Here is a 22,932-nt window from a genome sequence, read left to right on the forward strand (position 1 = left end):
TATTGTGCCCTTGAATTTTGGTTATCTTCTACCCACTTTAGTTCCTTGCAAGTTCTCTCTCAGTCTGTCTCTCTCTCTCTCTCTCTCTCGCTCTCTCTCTCTCTCTTGTAATGGATATGTGTAACATCATTTTTATATGTATATGTGGTCCACCTATATGGATCTGCATGCTTGTATTATAAACTATTAAAGATACCTTTTGCCAAAAAAAGAAAAATTCCTTCAGTAATAGATGGGGTTATCTTATATGTCCTATTTTATTTTAGGCGGAAATACTATTTTTGTTCCCATATTTTCATCCTATTTTCACTCTGGTCTTTACTTTTTATTTTTACTGCTTTTAGTTTCCAAAATCAAAAGCCGTTCCATTTTTACTTCTTTTAGTTTCCAAAATCAAAAGCCGTTCCATTTTGGTTCCTACTGTTATCTCACTAATGGGAAAAAGCCTATGTGGCAAATGGAGTGCACTGTTAGCACATTAAAAGTTGAGGTGACCATTAAAATAATTATAATAAACGTTATTTGGCATTAAAAAATGTCACGTCAGCATCCAAAAGTTTAAAAACTAATTTATCAATTTTAACTAAAAAAATTAAAAAAATTAAAAAAAGAATTAAAAATCAAAAACCACATGAATCAAGATCTAAGTGCATCTTGAACAACTTCATCACCTAAAGGTGATTCTTCAATCATTGCAACTGCTTCCTCATTAGGATTTTCATAGCCCACCCAATCATCCATTTCGGGCTAGTTACCGTTCAAAATTTGCTCCTCACCACATGAAGTGAGATCCATAACAATATCTTTCTTGATATCCTTATGCCTCTGCTTTTGATGGCGAGCTCAATCGGTGATACTGTTATACTTGTACAACTTTTGTTACCGGGTCGATTCTTGAGTGAGTCACTTTTAATCTCGATCTGGAGCTATTGGTTTGAGAAGTTACTATCATTGAAAGTGAACGCGAAATCAACATCTATAAAAGCCAATACACCACCTCTGGTGAAACTCCGATTCCATCCCCATTTTCAGGTCAAACATATCCGTACCCATATCCAAGTTCCTCATCCCCTCTCTCTCTCTCTCTCTCTCCAAGAGCAAACAACAAAGACAAAAGAAAGAGAGAACAACAAAAATACCAACCCATATGTTTCTCAAAAGAAAAAAGGTTTGGATCTAAGGTTTGTGTCTGGTTTCTCAGAAAATAAGAAAATTTGGGTTTTGAGTTTTGTGTTTAGGGGTCGAAAATCTGGGTTTGATTTTTATGTTTGATGCTTTGGTGATGGGGGGGTTTGAAATATGGTTTTGAGTTTTGTGTTTCAGCCAATCTGGGTTTGAATTCAAATTTTTTGGGTTTTAAATTTTGTGTTCATCTTCTCTAAATCCATGATTGATGACCCATGGCCGAAACCCCATGGTTGAAGATCCATGGCCGGAACCCACCTTGACCGAGATCTCATCTTCTCTCTCTCTAAACCTAGATGGTCATTGTGGTTTGGTGTATTTTATTGATGAGGATTGGCTTTGAGTTTTGATATTTGTAGTATTGTGTTTTTGATCTAACCGTGTATTAGATTTTGTTTGTTTTATTTATTTATTTTTTGGATTAAGTGTTTTGGGTTTTGTTAGTGTTGAGGGCCATTTGTGAAAGCTCAGGCAGACAAAAAGAAAGCCCAATAATAAGGGCAATAATGAATTGACAAAATAGATAGCAAAAAACTATTAGATCCAAGCGACAGGAATAATGAATCACAGGCCTAACAAATAAACAAATGGGTCTTGAAAACGCAAGTGGGCTCAAAAAAGCCCGGAAAGAAAGAAATGGCATCCCATGGGCAGTGTATGAGGTAGAAAAGCGAGAAAGAGCCGCCACAGGCCTAAGGCAATGCAAACTAAGAGAATAAGGGGTTTATGGCAGGCCCATGAACCCCAAGGATGAGAATAAGGTTATTGGGTCAGGGAAGCCCAATGAAGTTAGTAAAAAGCCCATGGGAGTCTGGAATTAGCAAATGGGCCGAGGAAACCCAAAGAAAGCAAAAGGGCCGTGGATGCCCAATGGAAAACCCAAAGGGACATAGGAGCCCACAAGTAAAAGCAAAATAGTGTCCATGATAAGCTATTGAGAGAAGGAATAAACGGCTGGTCCAAAAGAGACCCAGCAGGATTAAGTTATTACGGCAGGAATAACAGTACAACGTTGCAAGAAATAAAGAAAATCGAGAGTGAACCAAAGAAATGTAAGGCCTATCATCAGACAAAGCCCAGCTCTTAAATGGAGCGGGAAACCAAAGAAAAGCCTACATAAAAGGTCAGAAAACACAGACACAGAGTCTCCAGATCATGGCAAACGCATAAGCAGCAGGCAGACTCTTGGACGTATCTTAAAGGGAAGCACGCGCAAGGTCCAGACACCACCAGCCTGTACCCAGCCAATATAAGACATGTTGGGGCCATGGACCAGAGGTAAGAGGTAAAGGGGGTATGGTTTGGTGGTCGGGAGAGGGGAAAAAATCTATTTTGCGGCTCCTGCTCAAGCCCTTTTGTGAGGTACGTCCTGTTGGGATGACAGACCACCCAAAAGAGGTAAGGTTAAGGGGAGAACCGTTAGGTGCATGCCTTAAGGGAAAGAGAGAGAAAGCATTTATGCCGTGGCAGGAAAAAGTGCTACAGTGGATTGAGGAATGAAACAAACCTTGCCTTTGTCTAGCAAGGGTGAGTGTCACACACCTTTGGTGGTCAGCAGGTACGCACAGACCAGAAAAAGGCGGTTAAGGGGCAAAGTGATAAAAACTGACCACGGCAGGCACTATAAAAGGACCCTTGCCGTACCCTGAAAAGAGGGTTGAAAAATAGAGTATTCATGGAGTAAAAAGAAAACAGAGTAAATGAAAAGAAAAGAGATAAGAAAGAAAACAGAGAAAAAAAGAGAGGAAATTGAGGAAAAAAGAGAGATAATACAATGCGCATGCACCAGTAGGTCGGTTTCCCTCTCTCCCCCTTCTAATTCTACTCTCTTCCAAAACGTAACAAGGATTCCTTTTGGGCAATAACAATTCAGGTCCGACTCCCTCAAAACCATTAATCCCCACGACAGGATCTTTTCATGGGAGATTATTTGCATTGAGAGGAGGCGTTTTCCCCTCATTAGCTTTGCTTCGACGGACCAAACTTAAAACTTGATTTATGCCCATTCTTGATTAGTTCATATTGTTTTCTTTCTCCCTTACTTTCTCTATAAATGACATTATCACGACTGTAATCATGTTTTATAAGTAGGAATTACTTGGCCATTTTATTTAAATAGTCAGAGTGCTCTATTTTGGTTATTATTATTATACTTGCCTGCCATAACTCATCTGAAACAGTTCTGCTTGCCGTAAGCCTACTCCTGGCAGACAAGGCATAGTTTGTGCACAAACCGGCCCAAGTTAAGTTACAATTAAACCGGTTCCAACTCCCTTACTCAGAAACATTCGGGCCCATTACCGCAGGAGGCAGCCTAGCCTAACGCACAATACGCTAAAAAGGCCCCTACAGTTAGTTGATTGTGTTATAGTATTTGAGTTTAATCATGGTTTTGTATATGTTTTTGCTTGTTTAGATGCTAAGAAAATGCAATAAAAGAGAAGAAAATCTTGAATTTCTTATTTTCTAGGCAACCATGTTCTTGGGGGAAGAACATGAAGAACAATTATTATTTAAATAATTGAATGATAACTAAAATTTTATTTTATTTTAAAATAATGAAAGAAAAGGAAAAATAATGATGTGTCTTTTTTAATATCTAAAATGTTGAGCTGTGTATTCTGTTTGTCACGTAAGCTATTTTTCGTTAGTGAGATGACGGTAAGAACCAAAATGGAACGGCTTTTGATTTTGGGGACTAAAAATAGTAAAAATAAAAAGTAGGAACCAAAGTGAAAATGGGATGAAAATTTAAGGACGAAAATAATATTTTTGCCTTTATTTTAAAACTACTTGGGTTCGAATGTTGTAATTGTTGCAAGTTTTCTCCTTAACCCTATGTTTGGATGAAGGGAGATGAGAGGAGAGCCCATCTCCCTCCATTACAAACATCCCTAAGGCTTTTAGCCTTCAGGGTTGTGTTCGTTTTGATGGCCTTTTTTTCCCAGCTTGTGTTGATCCAGTGCTTAAAACAATTTTAGCGTAAAAGCGAACCGAAAAGAGCCTCATTTAAACCGGTTTTGCTATAAGCCTTGATTATTTCTAATCAATTTTATAATGTTTTGACACTCTTAACAAGGCACTGCAATAAGATGAATCATTTTTGAGTTTCAGAATTGGTCGCTAATTATTAAATGGCGGCAGGAAATTCCTTACAGAAACGTTAATGAGATGTCGAATTTACAGTGTGAAGTCTTTCAGCATCTCTGTAGATCAGAACCAAAAAACATTATTAGTTTAATAAAAGAGAATGCATTCAGTTGCAAATTTTTAGATTTATTGGAAAATTATTTAATAGATATGACGCATGATCCCAAAAGGATAGAGGTTTAAAATTTAAACTGTCAGTGTCAAAATGGAGGCCAAATGTTCGAACTTTTTGTTTTTTTTTTTTAAACCGACCAAGGAAAAATGGAAACATAGCTACCAATAAGGTGCTATGGACTACTATGGAGGCCTGTCAATCCATCCTTGACAAGATTCGGACTAGATAGGATGGCGGAGAACTCACACAACTGAGAGGACGCATCCAAACGACCTTGAATCAATCTTTCTTCTTTTCTCTTTTCCCTCTTCTCTCTCTCTCTCTCTCTCTCTCTCTCTCTCTTTTTTTTTTTTTTTTTGATGCGGCAAGTTATTGATTTTCACATTAATCCACCACCATTGGCACTACCTTCTAAAGGTTATGTTTTTATTTAACCAAAAATTGCTATTAGAATGCTATTAATATAATAATATTATACATTTTTTTTCTTTCCTCTATATTCCTTTTCGTTATACAAGAATTTTTACAAGAGACGAGAATGAACAAATATTTATACAAGAATTTTAGCAAACCTAATTGATAAATAACATTCCCACTGCCACTAATAACAAATATTTTACAAGAGAAGAGAATGAACCAGAGGTTCAGGCTGAAGGCATGTTAGTGCCTTCATCCAGGAATGCTTCAATATCAATCAGGTCATTATAATCAGCCATTTCATCTGAACTGCTTGGAACCCCATCACCCACAACCTGCAAAATCAACAGCAATGAGATAGAAAGACTTCGACTATAAAACCAATCAGATGAAGAATATTACAATATACCAACAAACTCCATTCTATTTTAGTGGTCCATTGAAGATGAAATCCCAAGTGGACAGCATGCTGCATGCCTACTGCTATAGGGTAACAAGTGATATTAATGCTGCATTCCCAGGATTAATGGCGTATGGTCAACACTAGCATTGATTTACAAGTATTTTATCCCGCTTAGAGTTCAACCTAGTCCATTCATCCTCGGTTGTGTCATTCACTTAAAAACTAATCTAACCAAAAAAATGTTAAACTGGAACCATTGCGAAGCTCACTATGCTAAAATGATTTGATTCAGAGCTATTTCAGTTAAAAGGAAAACAGATTATGTTCCTAAAGGAAACACAATGGAATATTATTATAACATGGAAAATTGAGAAGAAAAAATGGAGAGAGAGAGAGGAGAATATCAAAATAGTAATAACGTACCATGGATCCCTGAATATTAGTCAGAACGTTCAGCAGCCTATGGTATTGATCTCTTGCCTCTGCAGACTGAGCCATGGACTTCACTGTAGCATGTGCTTTTTGCAGCCTCTCTTCTGTTTGCTTTCGGCCTTCTTTCAGGAAGTCATAGTCATCCTCTGAAGATTTATCTTGCATTTTGTGGCCCTCAGCAAGTGCTTCTGCTTTAAACCCACGCAAGCCACCACTTTTTCGTTTCCAACGCAAAATTACCTTTTCTACAATCCCTACTGACCAGATAATTTTTATATAGTTCTTCCTGACCTGGTGTTGTCTTGCTTGTGCCTTTCATTATGAAAGCTAAATAATTAGTATTCATGAACTTGGCTCAACTGAGGAAAAAAAATGCTAGTAAAACAAACACAAGAATAAATGATAAGAGTAAAATAGGAGCCTCAAAATCAAGCATGCAAAAGAAATAGTGACAATGCACCTGAATTTCAACCATTCTCTGCTTGATTATCAAAAATTCTCTTCTACCCTTCCAGCTGCGGAACTTACTTTGTATCCGGATTGCAGCAGCATGCACAGGTAGATCATGTTTTCTTGATTTGTTTGTCCTAAGAGCAAGAAGTGAAAGAGCTTGTGCATCTGACATTCCAAATTTATCATCACCATACTCTTTTAACTGCTTTTTTTGAAAGGACTTCACCCTGTAATCTTCATGAATACGAGCAAAAGCTTGGCTGGCATTACAGACAGCAGCTAATGAATCCTTCAATGAATATGGTAAATCCCCATCACTGACTGGAGTTGCACTTTGTTCTGAAACTGTTTCTACTGCTTTTGCTCCAGAAATCCCTGCAGCATTGCCTTCCCCAGTTTCCAGCGTAAGAGATGAAAGGTGGCTGTTCAGATGAGATTCTGCAAGATAACCAGCAATTCCTTTGTGTCCATTGGCAGAAGCTAGGTCAGCAGCTGTTCTGCCTGAAGGATATTTGGAACATGGATCAACTAATGCAGCAGGATCCGCACCAAGAGAGACAAGGAAAGCAACTGTGCGCTCTCTGATAAAGCATGTTCAAACAAGAAGTCAACAGAAAGGTAAAGAGAAGGAAAAGGAATATCACTTTCTTTTCAGGTGTATCCTTGTCAATTAGCCATTTTTAAACCTAAATTGAGTTTATAAGGATTTCAATTTCCCTCTCATGTACAGAGAAGGCTTTCATGGCATACATAGTTCTCTGCAATATATTCATTATATGAAATAGGTGTTTTTCCCTTTTCTTCTAATATGAGATTCAGCCTGAATGTGGTGTCCTCTAAACCGGAAGGCAGATCAAAGAATAGAACAGAAGTATCCAAGGAAAAGTTTACTACAAAGAAGCAAGCAAGAAATCGTAAGTGCTCACCTGCCACAAAATGCTGCCCAATGAAGTGCAGTCCATCCATTCACATCACGGAAATTGACACTGACACCTGCAATAATAGTTGGTTCTAGGGCCCAATCATAGCCAAGAGAAGCTGCTAAATGTAGCACACCTTGGCCACCCTCATCTAATACAGAAGGGCCTTTTCCATCTTCTGCTTCTTTCTGAAGGAGCCATACATGCAACTTCTCTTTCAGTAGCTTTTTAAGGAGCTTTTCCTGTACTTTTTTAGAAGAGAAATCCTTCTCAGAAGCAAGCTCTAATATTTGATGCCATTCTTTTTTTTGATTAATAATAACATTTAGCATTTGATCCCTTTCTTCATCTTCCCCTTCTAACAATGAACTGATTTTACTCCTTACTTCAGATTTCTTGCTCACACTAATGAAATCAGCACTTGGAGGGCAGACAGAGGTCAGAGACAATAGTTTTTCAAATCGCAAAAGAAAAATACCACTCACTTTGCCACTATAATTATCTGTAGTATCTGCATATTTATTATGTTTGAATAGGCATTCAACTTCATCACTCATCATCCATTGGTTTAAAATGGCAAAATCTATTTTTCCCTCTAGGGCCGTTTTGCATCCATGATCTGCATCTGAAAGCTGTACTTGAAGGTTATTTTGCATAGGATGAATTTCTTGATTATCAGTCTGTAGAAGGCAAGACTTCTGAAAGTTGAATTGTTCATCCAAATTAACATCTTGTTCATGAAACAAAGAAGTGGCACCATACTCTGATTCTGCATGCACATTCTGATTTAAGGGCCATTTACCTTCAGAAGTCTGTTTACAAGGAAAATTAAAACCTCAACACAAATAGTTGAACTTGGACAAGAAAACAGTTTATGGCCCTATGAACTCTTAAACCAACATATTAATAATTATGCACTCTGCTAGTTAATTAAAAGGTAATTACTATGTTACAACAAAAAATTTAGGAATTTAAGCCACCAGCCAGAAACTCAGTCAATTAACTACATCAATATTAACTAATAGCAGTTACACCATTGCCCCAATGTTATATATATATAGTGAGAGAGAAATATAGTAAAGACTTCAAAGTGATGTAGGATAAATTGGGGGAATCGTCTACTTGGGAGGAATTGTGAACTTTCGGTTTAGAACCTTTAGAATGAAGAATTAGAGTTCAAGAATGACTATGGTTTTTGTAAGGAATATAAAAGAATTGATTTAGGGTTACAAAGAGATAAGAAGAAACAGAATTCGAGTCTGCACATAATCTGTGAACAGTATCATGAACAGCACATATATACTGTTGTGTGAACGGTACCCATGAGTGGTACTAATAGCGACAGAATATTAAAGAGAAAGGAAAGAGATATAAGAAAAGAAGAAAAATAACAATAAGGCCAACACTGTGCGATACTTTATTGATCAATTTTACTTATATTGACCCTAAATCTAACTTTTCCTAATAGAACTAGAACCCCTCCCTTAACAAATAAATCAAACCCTGATTGAATTGAACCAAAGACCAGTTATAAAGATCTATAAACTAAATAAGACTTACTTATTAATAAAAAAAACTCAAGGCCCACAGCAATGGCCCATAACTAATAATTATAGAATTACTAGAATACCTAGACCCTAGGAAAACCTAATAAATTACTAACAACCTAATTAACTACCATGGACACTTCTTGGAATTTACCTTAACCTTATGGTGTGAAAATACATGCAAAACAACAAAAAAGCAAGCACAAGACACACAAACTCCATGGGATGCCAACCAAGCCTAACTCCATGGGCAATGCCAACCAAAATTCACTGTTAATAATGGGAATTACAATCACACAAACTCTCACAAAAAACTCTCAACAATAAACTAACCCAAAATCACAATACATCCAAAGGTAAGGTGCTCTGACACTAACTCACTAGGCAAAGCTAGCCTCTACCTCTCTCACAAGACAAACCTTTGCGCCTAACTATCCACACAATAAAGCTACTCTACCACTTCTTTTATAAGGGTGGGGCACACCTCCTTGCTAATTCTCTTTTAAAATGTGGGACTATTTTTTTAATAGAGCAAGTCACCTCCTTATTATTCCTCTAACCAAAGTGGGATTTCAAAACGAATGAGGAATTCTCTAAACACTCCTATCATTGGCTGGACTCAACACCTTAGATTTCCAAACAATATATTGTTTCTCTCATCATGGTTCTTCTATCATCAATAACATAGATTTTCACCTAATCAACCTCAACATGCTTAAACTTAACTAACATGGTAAGTATTACAAATAAATGACTCAATTTTGTGATAGATAATGTACAGGTGCCAAATCTAAATATGCATCATCATCTATACTTTGATAAAATAACTATGCACAAATCTCATAAGCATCTAAAAGTGCACCAACAAAATCTAAGAAAGGATGCAACTTTCCATCAATGAGGCATCAACATTTTTTTGGGGGGGCCCCCCGGGGGGGTGGGGGGGGGGGTTGCTAAGTAAGTCATCACCACAATTTAAGACTAGTAGATAGAATTCTTAATATATGTTATAATCATAAAATTCCAAGCAATAACTCTAAATGCATCATCCCATATCTTGATTGAAACTTCCTTGTTCAGCTTGTAAAATAAAAATAAAATTAATTTTCCAAACATAACATGATACTCGACAACAAACATGATAAAGTGTTAACAATTTCACACAAAAAAAAAAAAAAAAGAAAAGAAGAAGCAAAAATAAACATACATGATACCAATGATACATAATTTTTTTTTTTTACTTGCAACAAGTGGGAGGGGGAATTCAAACCCAAGTTCTCTTCTTGGGGGAGACCAAGCATTACTATTGAGTATTGAGCCATAGGGCTCTTGGCACATACTCTAAATAGTAAATAACTCTGTACCTGCCACTCATTTTGGATTTGAGGGTGACTACTGAATTCCCATCTCTCAACAAAGTTGCTGGTGAAATGCTGCCTTAGTACCAGATTTTCTCGTTCAAGAAGGAATCCATTGGTATCAGGTTGTGTTTCAGGAAATGATGGCCAAAATGGCACAGCTTGATTGCCAGAAGTACCATTTCCCAAGTCATCATCTGACGGTGGAGAATCAAGGATTTGCCTCATATTGTTGCTGTATTTTGCTTTATCTGCTTGAGCAAGTGAGCCAAAATCCACCCCCAAAACGGTTGAGAATTCTCCTTGATAATAATCTGCTTATTGGTTAGAGTATAACGATGAAGTTTGTGTGCCATGTCATTTAACAATCAGTGATATTAAAATCCCTTATGTATTGATGATGCAAAATAGATTGAAAAACAAAGCAAACAACTTTACTTGGAATTGATGCAGGCAGAAAAGGATCAGAGAGTCCAGGATTCATCTTCTCCACCATGGGTTGTTGGAATTCGAAGGACAAATGGAATCCAGAACTTGCTTGGTGATTACAGACTGCACATTTCACATTAAGTTGCAAAGATGTAGGAAAACAAGATTTTGAACATGCTGAAAATAAATGATCAATGGATACATCATCCTCAAACCTGTATAGAATCTTCTCTGTGAGGTAACTTTAGCAGCTTATAGCTAAAACATAAACCCAGGCATAAATACAACAAATCTACCTGATTCAGCATCCATGTGTTCTAATGCCTGAGCACTGTTGAGGCCTGTTATATCTATAGTTTGTGAAGTTACTTGGGAATTATTCGGATGAAAACAAGAGGACACATAGCCATCCATCTCCGAATTGGGTTCAGTTTCTTGGAAATAGGGAAAAGCTTCTTTAGTCTCTTTAATACAGCTATCATTTGTCCTATTGCCCTGAACTAGTTGGAAAACACAGAAAAAATAAAACCCAATATATAAAAAGTTTGAGATAAATTAAAATTTAATATGTAACAGAAATAATCAGGAGATTAAAATCTGTTTCCAAACAATCAATAAGGAGCTTCAAAGCTGAACTTAAGTAACAATGAGCTTCAAAGCTGAACTTAAGTAACAATGAGCATACGACACCAATAACAACAAATATGACAAGAACTGCATGAGCATCCTATTTAAGATCACTAGCACACATGAACTTAAGAATTGAATGCATGATATAAGCATCAAGAACAGTATTACCTCCATGTATTGTAACTTTTGTTAGGATTTTTAGTGCTGGCTAATTCCATGACGAATTTATTTGTAATTTTGGGTTTTGTAATTCTAATATGAACAGTTGCAACGAGGGCTAAAGGCTGAATCTTCTTTTCACTATGCCAAACTAAAGATCTTGGACCGGTCAAAGTTCAATCGTTTGAGATTGGTGATTCAGACAAAAACTCTTGGTAGACTCTCGATTGACTGAACCTTATAATAGAAATTCTGAGATTTGCTTCCAGAGCTGTGTTTGTACCCACTGCAAGCCTAAAACCTACTTGTATTTAAACCCTATATCAACCCCAATTTCCAGAGAACAAAGATGGCCATAGAAAAAAAATAAAAACCTAGAGAGAGCTATTCTTTTTCTTCCACCCTCTCCCATTGAACATCTTTGAGGGGTTGATTATTCCAAACACATAGATCACCATACTTGTATTGGACTTCCTGTTTGAAACTAGATCGAGACAAATCTTCAAGAAGCCTTGGAGTGATTGAGTGATTGATTTTGTGGTCAGTGGATTGACTTCATCAAGTGGATTTCAAAGCACAAGGTAGGAGTCTGCACTTGCTAGCAGGAGCAGGAAGCTCTGGTACGGTGTCTATCTACTTGTATGGGAAGTCTATATAGTATAGTATGTATTGCAAGAACCTTCATAGTGATTTGATGAATTGGGCTTGGCCCTGGAGTGTTTTACCTTTTAGGTTTTCACTTCCTGAACAAATCCTTGTGTGTGTGTTTGTTCTCTACTATTGTGCATGCTATTATTCATATTGACTACTGTGCTTGAATATTGACTAATTAACTACCCAGGGCACAATTGAATTAATTGGTTAAAATTAGTAGCAAGCCATACTAGGGTTCTAAACAACATTTTTCAATTGGTATTAGAGCTTTGCTTCAATGCTGTAGGATTAATTTCCTTGTGTGACCCTTGATCCTAGTTTTGTCATGGATAAAGTCAAGAGTCATTATACTCATGATAGTGATGATGTTATTTGAAACAATTCTATAGGAGTTCCTAGAATTGCTGGTAACAATCTCTTTAGCAAAATTATCAAATCCAAGAAAGACTATAAGAAATCACTTAGAAATTGAGCAAGATTGAACTTGAAATAGGGGTTTTACATGTAAAACTTGATGAATCCAATAAGTTGATTATAATTAAAAAAATGTTGAAAAGTACTTGGAAAAATTAAAGTAGTTTGAATATATTAAGGAGACCTTACGTGTCAAACTTGAAGAAACCAACAAGTTGGTAGATGGAGTCAAGAGTAAGAAATTGAGAATTTCTCCCTTAGGGTTAAGGTCGAGTTTTTGGAAGAAGAACTTGCTGAATATAATTCCAAATTGGAAAAAGTATCTAATTCCAAGATTGATGTAGAGCCCGACTCTGATAAAACCAACCTAGGACATATGAAGATAGGGTCTTCCATTCCAACAAAGCCTTCTGGCTCTAAAGGAAAAAATGTGTACATTCCTCCATTTAAGATGAATCATAAAGAAGAGGTAAAAGACTAATTTTGCTAGGTTAGACAAACATAAGAGACCAAGTGCCACACCTTGAGGATGACAAATTTTGCTAGGTTAGACAAAGAATAATTTCTCTGGACCCTACTTATGGAAACTCTATAAATTCTTATATACTTGACTTCCATGAGGCTTAAGGAGGCAGAAACTAAGTGCCACGCTGAGAAAATTATAGCCTCCATCAGTGAGTACAAAAGAGAGAATCATTCTAGTTTATATTCATACTTGTGATCCAAGAGGTTGAAACCACAGAGTCTTCATCAACTCATTGGCTATCAAACCTTCAAGGAGGTGCCTTGAAGTAGGTTAGAGGTGCTGATTCATTGACATGGACAGTTCATTCGTGAAAGGGTCCATATATGATAAGTTTAGACTCTTTATAGTTCTTAAGCTACTATGATTCACAACAATGAGTTTGTCTACTAAGTTGAAGTCTCATAGAGTCTAGACAGCAAAAGTTCTGTTTTAAATTGTAAACTCCTTCTCATATAATGGAGTGCCTTAATTGGGATACATTACCCCTGAAGTAGTTTTTACTTTGAAGACGTTCTCTATTGATTTTCCACTTCGTCACCATATCGTTATCTAATGTTTTTATTGCTTTTATTGTTGCGCTTACATATTTGGTGACTTGCTGTTTTTCATGGTTTATATCACTAGAATTGTGATCACATAATTGATATAATTGGTAATAAATTGACAATTTTCTATTGCGTAATAAGAATTGGGGTTAAAATCGGATTTAACAAGAAGTACCGCTTGAGTTTGAGCTCATTTGCATCCAAGTTGAAATATTATTTGGAATTACCTAAGAATTTTTTATCATTAAAAACCTGAGGCTCTTTAGAAGAGTCTCTCGCGGTGAAAGTTTGAAATACCACCATAACACATAAACCACAACCACCAACGTGGATCAAAGAAGCTGTGTAACGGAAAATGTTAGATTATATATATCTTAGAATAATCATTTACATACTAGGAAATAATTTTTAACCTAAATAATTTAAGTTATTCTTACAATTTACCTATTTTTGACTTATTGGATAAAAAGGGTAAATGGATAAGGGGTTACCTTTACTTCCCGATAGTGGACAAGAACCACATGAGAGAGCTCCCTGCAGTAGTACTAGTAGTGAGTTTGGTAAAAAGACATAAGAGAAACACTCAGCCACAAGCCATTCCAAGAATAGAAAGTATAGGAAACAAAAGTTGCAATAACTTCAGCAAGCCATATGGCGTTTAGTTAGAGTCAATAAGATTACCAGCTGAAAAAGACTGGTTGATAACTAGAAGTGAAAATATTGCTAATTCCTTCACTCACAAACCTACAAGTACAAGTTGATGAAAAGTAGAGAACAGAGACTTGTGAAACTCCTCCCCTCCCCTCAAATTTTAAAAACATAGTAAAATTTTAGCATAATATTTTCATACATAACTTAATTTTTTGTTTCTCCAAAAAAAAAAAAACATTTAGGAGAATTTAATATTTTCCTTAACTCACATACCTACTTTTATTTTTTTCTTTTCTTTTAACAATTTCAAATTTTTTTTTTTCATACATAACTTAATAATTTTAGGAGCATTTAAAACATATGTTATAAAAACTAAATAAATAAAAAAGAGTAAAATTTTTTTAAAAAAAACGCATTCCCCAGTATTAGGTCCACGCTGAAGTGATCCTTCCAAGCAATAAATCGTTGTCATTTATGCAAATGCGATGTCACTCGATTAATTTATTTATTTTTATTTCTCCTATTTTACACCCTTTAATAACTGCCTCCATACCTTCACTACTTCTTAAAATCAATTTTCATAAATTAAAAATAAATAACCACTCACCACAAATTTCTCTCTCCTATCTAACTCTCTGCCATGCACATCTGTTCAACTCCTCCGTTGCCTCTTCGTCACTCCGCCGCCGAGTCCGTACGTAACTCGGACGAGTCACCAATCGAGTCCGATTCCGAGTTCTCCCTGCCCGGGTCTGGTCCATCCGAACCTCTTCACTTAGACGGGCCAAGGTTCGATACATAACAGCAATGGGGAAGAACAAGAACAAGATTGGAGAAATACACTTTTGTATTGGTTTCCTAAGATCGATCAAGATCCAGCTTTGAAGTTTCCAAACGCAACAGCAGTTCAAAACTACGTCGTTTCTCCTCCTCTCCTCTTCGATTTCATCCGATGGTTTTTATTTTATTTTTTTAAAATCGGGTTTTAAGAAGTAGTGATTCCAACCGTTAACGGTTAACCGTTAACCCGTACAGAAAACGGGTATGGGTGATGGGAATCACAAGCTCCTGTTTTAAGTCTACGAGACTTGTGTTTCTGAGTCCCACACAAATTGGTGTGTCCTGCTCCTTAATGGGAATTGCAAAATTAATATTAATTTCAATTTAACATATAAAGTCGTCAATCGTATTTGAATGGGTCAATTATTATTTTTAATTAGTGTTGATCAATTATGTTTCTATTTTAGGTAAATTAATTATAATATCAGTATTTTAGTATTGAGTTTTTTTTTTTTTGGAAAGAGTTTCTACCTATGGCGTGAATTGAACTACAAATCTCTTATACAATTATCAGAGACTTTACCAATTGAGCTAACTGGAACCCACATTTTAGTATTGAGTTTAAATTAGAACCATTAACAATTTATTGTGAAAGTGTTGTAAAAGTACAAACTTTTAGAGATATTACTCACTCTTTTTTGATGTTGAATCCAAACAAGAACCGGAGAAGTGATTGGTTGACAATTTTACCCATTATTATTTAATTGTTGAATCATTTTGATTTTTTCCAAAGTCAAATTTGATATTAGAGCAAAAATCCGTTCTTAATTTTTTAAAATCCTTTGGGCAACCAAAACTGTAATTTACTAAAAAAATTAATTATTTATAACGTCAACGATATGACTATCAATTTATCTGGTTGAATTAGAGAACCAAAAATCACTCCCTTTTTCATTTCTTTGATAAATCATGTTAGGTGACTCCCAACATCAAACGTACCTAAAAAAAAGCCAAAACAAAACAAAAAAGAAAGAGACCCTACAGCCATTGAACACCCACCATCACACCAACAACAAGAGAGTCAACCAACCCAATGCAATCCCAACCTCATCAACTATAAACCCATACCCACCGCCCACCAGCCATATTGCACCTTGCCCAAACTGACAACCCACCAATAGCTGCACCAAACCGCCAGTCTTTACTCTTATCACCACTTGACCCAATTCTCAACAAAAATGTATGCTTTCATATAAAATAAAATGAAGGAAGATAATACATATGACCTATCCTGATTAATTTGTCAAGCATTCATAGCCAATCTAAAAATTTTGAGATTAAGGTTTTGTTATCCTTATATACGAAATAAAAATTAGGAAAAAATCTCAAAATAAAATGCAACAACAGTTACATAATTTTCTTAAAAAAAAAAGGCTTCAGTCCCCATACTTGATACTAACAACAAAGTTTAAACAAGTCCAAAAAGTGGGAACCCAAGATAAGCTATAATATTCTAAGATCAATTGAATGAATGTTTCATTATCTTTAATCTTCAATTAACAGAACAAAGAAGATCGACATTTACATCATCTAGTTTTCTATGACACATTGATAGGAGCTTTATTTGTTGTTGATGATGGCATGAGTAATGAGAGTGCTTGTGCAACATTGGGCCAGTCACTTGGCTTCATGTTTTCTCAACACACTCATAGCTTCTCATGCCAAATTAGTAATGCTCCTAAGGGCTCTTTGAGGGGGAGCTGCCCAATCTCCCTGCTCGGGTTGGATCGATGAGCAGGATGAAAAGGCAGCATGTGGAGCAAGGAGCATGTGGAGGCACCTTGCTCCACATGATGCCTCAAGGCCATGGCAAAGGAGGGCCATGGTGGGCAGAGATGGATTTTGATGTTGGGCAGCAGCAATTGGTGCTGACCCTATGTGGTGGTGCATGGCATTGGTGGCTTAGTTGTTGGTTTCATGTGCGTAGGCTTAGTAACTTAAGTGCAAGGTAGGGTCGGGTTGCTGTGATGATCAAATGCTGTGTGCAAAGCATTGGGCTAGTGGGTGTTGGTTGAAGGCAGACAAATGCTAGTAGGCTAATGACAATTACTTTGTGTGCTACATGTGGGCATGCTATGTAGGCTGTATTGCTAATGGGAGAGGCCTTGAGCATGGGTCAAGCCTCCCAAAATGTGTAAGAACATGTTGTGTGGGCTGCTAGATGGTGGGCAGAAGCCCCATGACTTGCTGAGACATGGGTTGTGCATGTGCAGCATGTGCAGTGGTAGTTCCTGGCTTTCCTGATGACCAGACCTGCTATATAGGGGCTAGAAATGTGGAAAGCAGGCCAAGACAATATCAGTTGAAGGTGTCCTAAGTCAGAACACAAGTGGCAAGTTGTCTAAGACCTAGGTAGTTACTAGGCAGTAACTGCCATAGCAATTAATTCTGTATATTTAACCCTATGGCTGTTGGGGGTATCAATAGTAGAGTGTATTTTGGCCTTGGAAAAATTCTGTGTAATTCTCTAGGCTTGTAAAAGGTTTCCTTTGTACTTGAGATTAAGTAATAAAGATTGGGGGTGGGTTTCCTGTAAATATTGTGTATGCTATGTGTGTATACGTCCCTATATAATCTGTTCTAAGTATTATTGCAGTATGTATGTATGTGTGGTGCTGGCTAAGACTAAGTCACGAACTTAGGGCCATCACAGGCAAAAAATTTGAGTGAAAAATTTGACCCTGTGACACACTGATGCACACACAAATCATATAGTGCAAAAAAGCTAAAATTGAAACAAAAAACTTGGTAAGCAACACACAAATAACTCTCGAGACACTTACCCTTGGAGCAACCAATAACTGCGTCTTTGTAAATTTTTATTTTCTTCACAGCGGGCATAGTAGCAGTTCAACACCTCAATGCCTCCCACCTGAAAGGAAGTAAAATTTTCTCTACACAATTAATTATGAAGCACAAAGAATCTTTTAACATATATCACCCCCTAATTGAGAAAAAAACATAAGCATATGATTTAGTAAACAGCCCAGAGCAGCATGATTAATGTCTTTCCTCGAGCATGATGTCTATTTCCTACCTTGAGCTTCTCATGAGCTTCCATCACAGTCTTTCCATCCTGTTTCTTCGTCCAATTATAGCCATCTTTTCTGAAGCATCTCAGCTCCTTCCGGTTAAAAAGAAAAAATGAACCACCTGAAATTGGAAATACATGTTACGTGAATATATGTTCTAAAGTATACTTCAGAAAAATTAAGGAAAAAAAAGTTCAAACAGTGCCTAATTTTTGGAGTAGATGATGTCATGAAATGTACCTAATATTACAAGAAATGTTAATATTTAGAAGCTAATATAATCTATGTTTTATAGCAGAAGCTTTGGTACCAATGTGTTCAAGTTCAAGCTTGAGATTAGCAGAAGTACACTTAAATAAAATATTAAATCAAACATCCACACAAGACAACAAGATTTAATGTAGTTCGGCAACTCCATGCCATCAATCATGGGATGGGGATGCAAAATACCTGAACATTTGCAAACCACATTAAAAAAACCAATCACAAACTTCAACACAAACCCTCACCAACATAAACCAACCCTCCCATTGCACCCAACTGAAGACTCAATCTCAACTTATAAACTTAATACTTTAACGAGCTCAAATCTTATTACATCTAAATTACACACAACTCACTTAGGCAAGCATCTTTCATCCCTAAAAGCTACCATACATCTTTTAGATTCCAAACGATACTACATTATGCATATGTTTCAACACGGCATATTTTTGCCTTAATAGCAATACCTATATAAAGCTCCAATTGTAATTCATTACCCTCTTCTTAGCAATGTGGAATTGCCACCATTATATAGGATGCTTGCACCTCCTTCATCACCTATTCTTCAATGAAAATTTCCTAAATTTGAAAATTGAGGTAATTTTTCCAACATTCTACATGTGCCTCTGGCCCTCTTGAACACCAGTTATAGTCAACAAAGGAGACTCAAGGTCATTACAAACAAAAAAGGAAAAGAGAGGAAACTAAATTATAAGGATAACTAAGAAGTGAGACATGCTTCTTAGTTCAACAACAGGGTGTTCTGCGCAAGCCACAAGACCTTTGATGTGAAAGAAAAAAAAAAAAAGGTGCTGCAATTCTTTATAAAGCTGAACTAGCGAAACGATAAACAAACTCCAGAGGAATGAATGATAAATCACAAATCAACACCATACTTCAGGCCTAGGTCTGAAACCAGCATTCACCATAATGGGTTTCTGGAAGACTTTGGGCTACACATATCCAAAAAAATCATAAGTTGGGAAAATAATGTCTGGTGCAAATAGAAATTATCACTTTTAATTGTTAAATTCAATGGGAGAAAAATTGGACATGGTAAGTAGCAGAAGAATGAGAAAATAGATTTCATTCACAAGAAGCCTGCAACAGAAAGGTTTAGAAAACTGATAACAATAGGGTAATGAAACATATACTATAGATGATACCAGAGAATATGATACCAAAGAACTGATTAACCTCACAGATTTTGAGGAATTATCATAAATTAAACCAGTTGCAACAGAAACTGGAACTCAGCTTTTTTTCTTTCATTCCTTCCTTATTAGTGAAACATAGTCTCAGATATAAAAGAGGGAGGGGTTTGAAATAAGAAAAACAAAAAGTTCATCCAGATATCCAGGTCAATAATAGCAAACCAAACAATGCAGTTAAGAGTCATACTTGGAGGCATATGCGCCGGTTCTGCAGCAAGAGGAAAGTTCTTATAATTTTGAAGAATTCCACAAATTTCAGCTGTACGTAGCCATCGTTTTTGTGCTTCTGTGACTATATGGTTAGCATCTGCATACCACCGAATCATAGTCATAAAAAAATCCATATAGTTAATTCTATCCTTGGGAAACATCACAATATGTGCAGCTTCAAAGTAACAAGTAGAAATAATTTTACACAAATATTACTTAAACCGTCAAATTTATGCCGATGCACCTTCCATTTTTTCAAAACAACTAATATAGGGCCTTGTAAGAAAGGGTCAACTGTCAAGGACTACTATAGACTAAATGGCGTGACACTCTTTACACTGTCAAATCTAGAAAATAAAATCTTAATTGTGAAATGGAGATGATCTTGTTCCCATTTTCCAAGCATCACTAAACATTAAACAAGACCAAGATTATCTGTGAACTCAGATAGCTCGATTTTGAGCATTACTCAAGCATTGATAAATAACACTCCTTAGTCCTTATGATCATATCTAGAAAGTGGAAACCTTCACAAATATAACCCCAATAAATCTCAACTCATTTAAAATCCCAGCACACAACTTCCACCTATAAATAGTTAACAATCAAAATTCAACACTAATTCCAAAGTTTTTCAAAATACAGAGATAGCATAATAATCAGAAGGAGAAGAATATCTGATATGGATTAAGAAATGATATTGATGACAAGAAGTTTTGCTTTTGCTCTCATACCATGTCAAAATATAGGAAGTAATAAATAGTAACTGTTTATATAAAATAAAAAAAAAATAAAAAAAATAAAAAAAAAACTAAACTTACTCATTCCTGAATAGTTACAAAAATCATATGTGGAAAGTACAAATCACACGTAGAAAACAAAATACAAAGACTAATATACAAGACTACAATACAAATTCTAATACCCCACAACACAAAGTACAAGCATTTCCGTAGTGAGTCTCATTAAAACATGCAAAATCCATGATAAATAAAACAAAATAAAATCAAAACAAAAACAAAAACAGTTAAAACCCCACAATTCTACAAAACACCAAAGAAGCAAACAATTCTTGATAATAATAAAAATATATATATATTTAAAAAAAAAAAAAAACCTCACTTATTAGTGGGTTACCAAGACCACTTAGACCAGAGTGCCTGCCCTTCGCCATGAACTCGTTATGGGTCACTCACCACCCGACTCAATACTCAGAAATCAATCTTCAGAAAACACTACTATTTGTGACAGATAAAATAGTTCTTGGATTTGAAATAGGGTTGAGATTTAAAAAGCGACTTTTGATTACAGAAAAAGTATGTGAAGGGTGAGTGATTGTCCAAAATTTGACACTAGTTTAGGATATTTCAATAGAGAGGTGTGAGAGAATTATTCGGACAGTAAAACATTAACAAACAACCTCCAGTTATTGCCAAAGATGGTTAAGAACATCTTTATGATGAAACGTCAGGAATTTGCTATGACTTATATATAAGTAGAAAAAGCTTTCTTCCGCGTCTTTTTTTTTTCAAATATATATATTTTTGGTTGAGAAGTGACGGAGAAGTTTCGTTTTTCCGCGTAATACTTTTTACGTCGGCAAAAATCTTTCTTTTAAGCTATGACCAACTGACCTGAATCAAATATTTAACGGTTGCTCTTATCGAAAAATAAAAATATTTAACGGTTGGAAAAGTGGAAGACTTGGACTTGATAAAAATTAAAAAAAAAAAAAAAGTTTCATGTTTGGTTGTTTATTTACCTTCATTTTAGACTTATTTAATAAATAAACCGAGCCTAAGCAAAAAAAATAAAAAATAAAAAAAGTTCATAAATAGACTCGTGAACAATAGGGCTCAATAAAAAAAAAAAAATTTTAAAAAAACTAAGATTGGTTTATGGGCTTGGTAATAAATTTGGTATAAGTTCGAAAAATTAGCTCATATCTTACTAAGCCTTTAATTTAGTAGATATTGAGAACACTCATCCGAATCAAATGAGCTTAATAATATGCTTAATATGAACTTGGGTAATGTATTTGTATTGGATTTTGATTTCAATAGCTTGATATTGAGCTTAAGTTTGAATTTGATATTTAGCTCAAGCTCGACTTGACTAATAAATCAAGCCAAGTCAAGTCGAGTTCAAACATTTAGACTTTCTAATGAGCTCTAGCTCAAACATTGTTTGTAGGAATGCTTCAAACTCAAATTAAGTTTGAACATTTTACATTTGTTGTCGAAGTGAGTTTGAACTTTCAATACTTGACAAAACATGACATGTTTACAACCCTACCATCAAGTGTCAAGTCACGAATGATAGGTTTTTAATATAAATAAATAAAGAGTTGGGAATGATAGTTTGATAAAGTAATATTAGTGGTGATTCACATCATAACCAATAAAAATATTTCAACTTAAATGTTGTAAAAAAAATGATATAAAAATCATTATATGCATAATAACTTGAATCTTTAATCCATAGAATTACGTTATAGTAATATAAGATTACGGCATTTGATTCATTAGTTAGATTTCCATTATTATCCAAAAATGAAAAATGTAGCATTCATAGATTTGGATGATAATATGTTCAGGAATAATTACAATTATAGTAATAAATTGATTGAAAATAGTCTCAATACCTAAAAATATCAAAATTTCCCCTGGACCTCAAAATTGACTAAAAATAATCCCAAAACTTATAAAATGACACAAATATCTTTGAGTGTTCAAATTGACTAAAGTACCCTCACAACATCCAAAACTATCAATATATTTTAATACCATTGTTACCTCAGCTAATGAAGAAACTATAAGATCCCTATGGTAGATAAGTGACGTGGTCCATTATTCCACTAAAAAACTCCCACGTTTAAAATTATTGAGTTAGAAATTTTTTTAAACGGAAACTGATTATTGACTTAACAATTTTAAACAAGTGAAAGTTTTTTAATAGAATGGTAGACAAGTAACTTAATTCATCATAAAGACGGAATAATTTCTCCTGCTAATATGAATTCTTGACTCTACAAGAGTCAAGGTATACTAGGAAGTTGAGTTCCAAGAAATTTGCCACCTCACAAATATCTTCTTCTTTTTTATAATTATTTAATTTTTAAAATCAACAAAGGAAAATTGGCAACATAAACTACCAAAAAGATGCCATGGACTAAGGAGGCCTGGTAAAACCATCCTTTTTTTTTCTCTTTTTTTTCTGATACCATGATAAAAGAGTTCACAACACTAGAAAGTGGCAGATATCGATCCAGGAAACAAAAGATGCTCAACAAAAACAGGAAACCAATTTCACAATCCATCCTAACTGCTAATGTAATCGAAAGACTGCATTGGGTTTTTAGAAGCATAAACTAGCTTTGTCCTG

General features: G+C 35.5%; 1 protein-coding gene across 4 annotated transcripts; it reads right to left on the bottom strand.

Moving 5' to 3' along the window:
• Window positions 1–4,912: 4,912 nt before the first annotated feature.
• Window positions 4,913–21,003, bottom strand: LOC115994525 (calmodulin-binding transcription activator 3-like). 4 transcript variants are annotated; one of them, XM_031118716.1, is made up of 12 exons: window positions 20,671–21,003; window positions 19,526–19,645; window positions 17,866–17,981; window positions 17,612–17,700; window positions 13,829–13,871; window positions 10,706–10,904; window positions 10,419–10,532; window positions 9,987–10,231; window positions 7,082–7,887; window positions 6,163–6,736; window positions 5,694–6,014; window positions 4,913–5,202 (listed from the first exon to the last, which is right to left on the bottom strand). In XM_031118716.1, exons 1-12 carry the CDS (start codon window positions 20,720–20,722, stop codon window positions 5,095–5,097), a joined length of 2,787 nt encoding a protein of 928 aa, XP_030974576.1. In that variant the 5' UTR covers window positions 20,723–21,003; the 3' UTR covers window positions 4,913–5,094. The 4 variants fall into 4 exon arrangements, with proteins under 4 accessions (XP_030974576.1, XP_030974575.1, XP_030974574.1 ...); XM_031118715.1 differs by having other exon boundaries at window positions 9,987–10,294; window positions 20,686–21,002; XM_031118714.1 differs by having other exon boundaries at window positions 9,987–10,294; window positions 20,671–21,002.
• Between the last annotated feature and the right edge of the window lie 1,929 nt (window positions 21,004–22,932).

Source organism: Quercus lobata, chromosome 6 (assembly GCF_001633185.2).
Source record: "Quercus lobata isolate SW786 chromosome 6, ValleyOak3.0 Primary Assembly, whole genome shotgun sequence".
Classification (NCBI taxonomy): domain Eukaryota; kingdom Viridiplantae; phylum Streptophyta; class Magnoliopsida; order Fagales; family Fagaceae; genus Quercus; species Quercus lobata.

Excerpts from the sequence above, each read along its gene's own strand:
- LOC115994525 (XM_031118714.1), bottom strand. The coding sequence starts at position 20,722 with ATGGCGAAGGGCAGGCACTCTGGTCTAAGTGGTCTTGGTAACCCACTA. Across the intron at positions 19,646-20,670 it reads TCTTGGTAACCCACTAATAA|ATGCTAACCATATAGTCACA; the intron begins GTGAGGTTTTTT and ends GGTGGTATGCAG. Across the intron at positions 7,888-9,986 it reads AAATCCAAAATGAGTGGCAG|ACTTCTGAAGGTAAATGGCC; the intron begins GTACAGAGTTAT and ends CCTTGTAAACAG.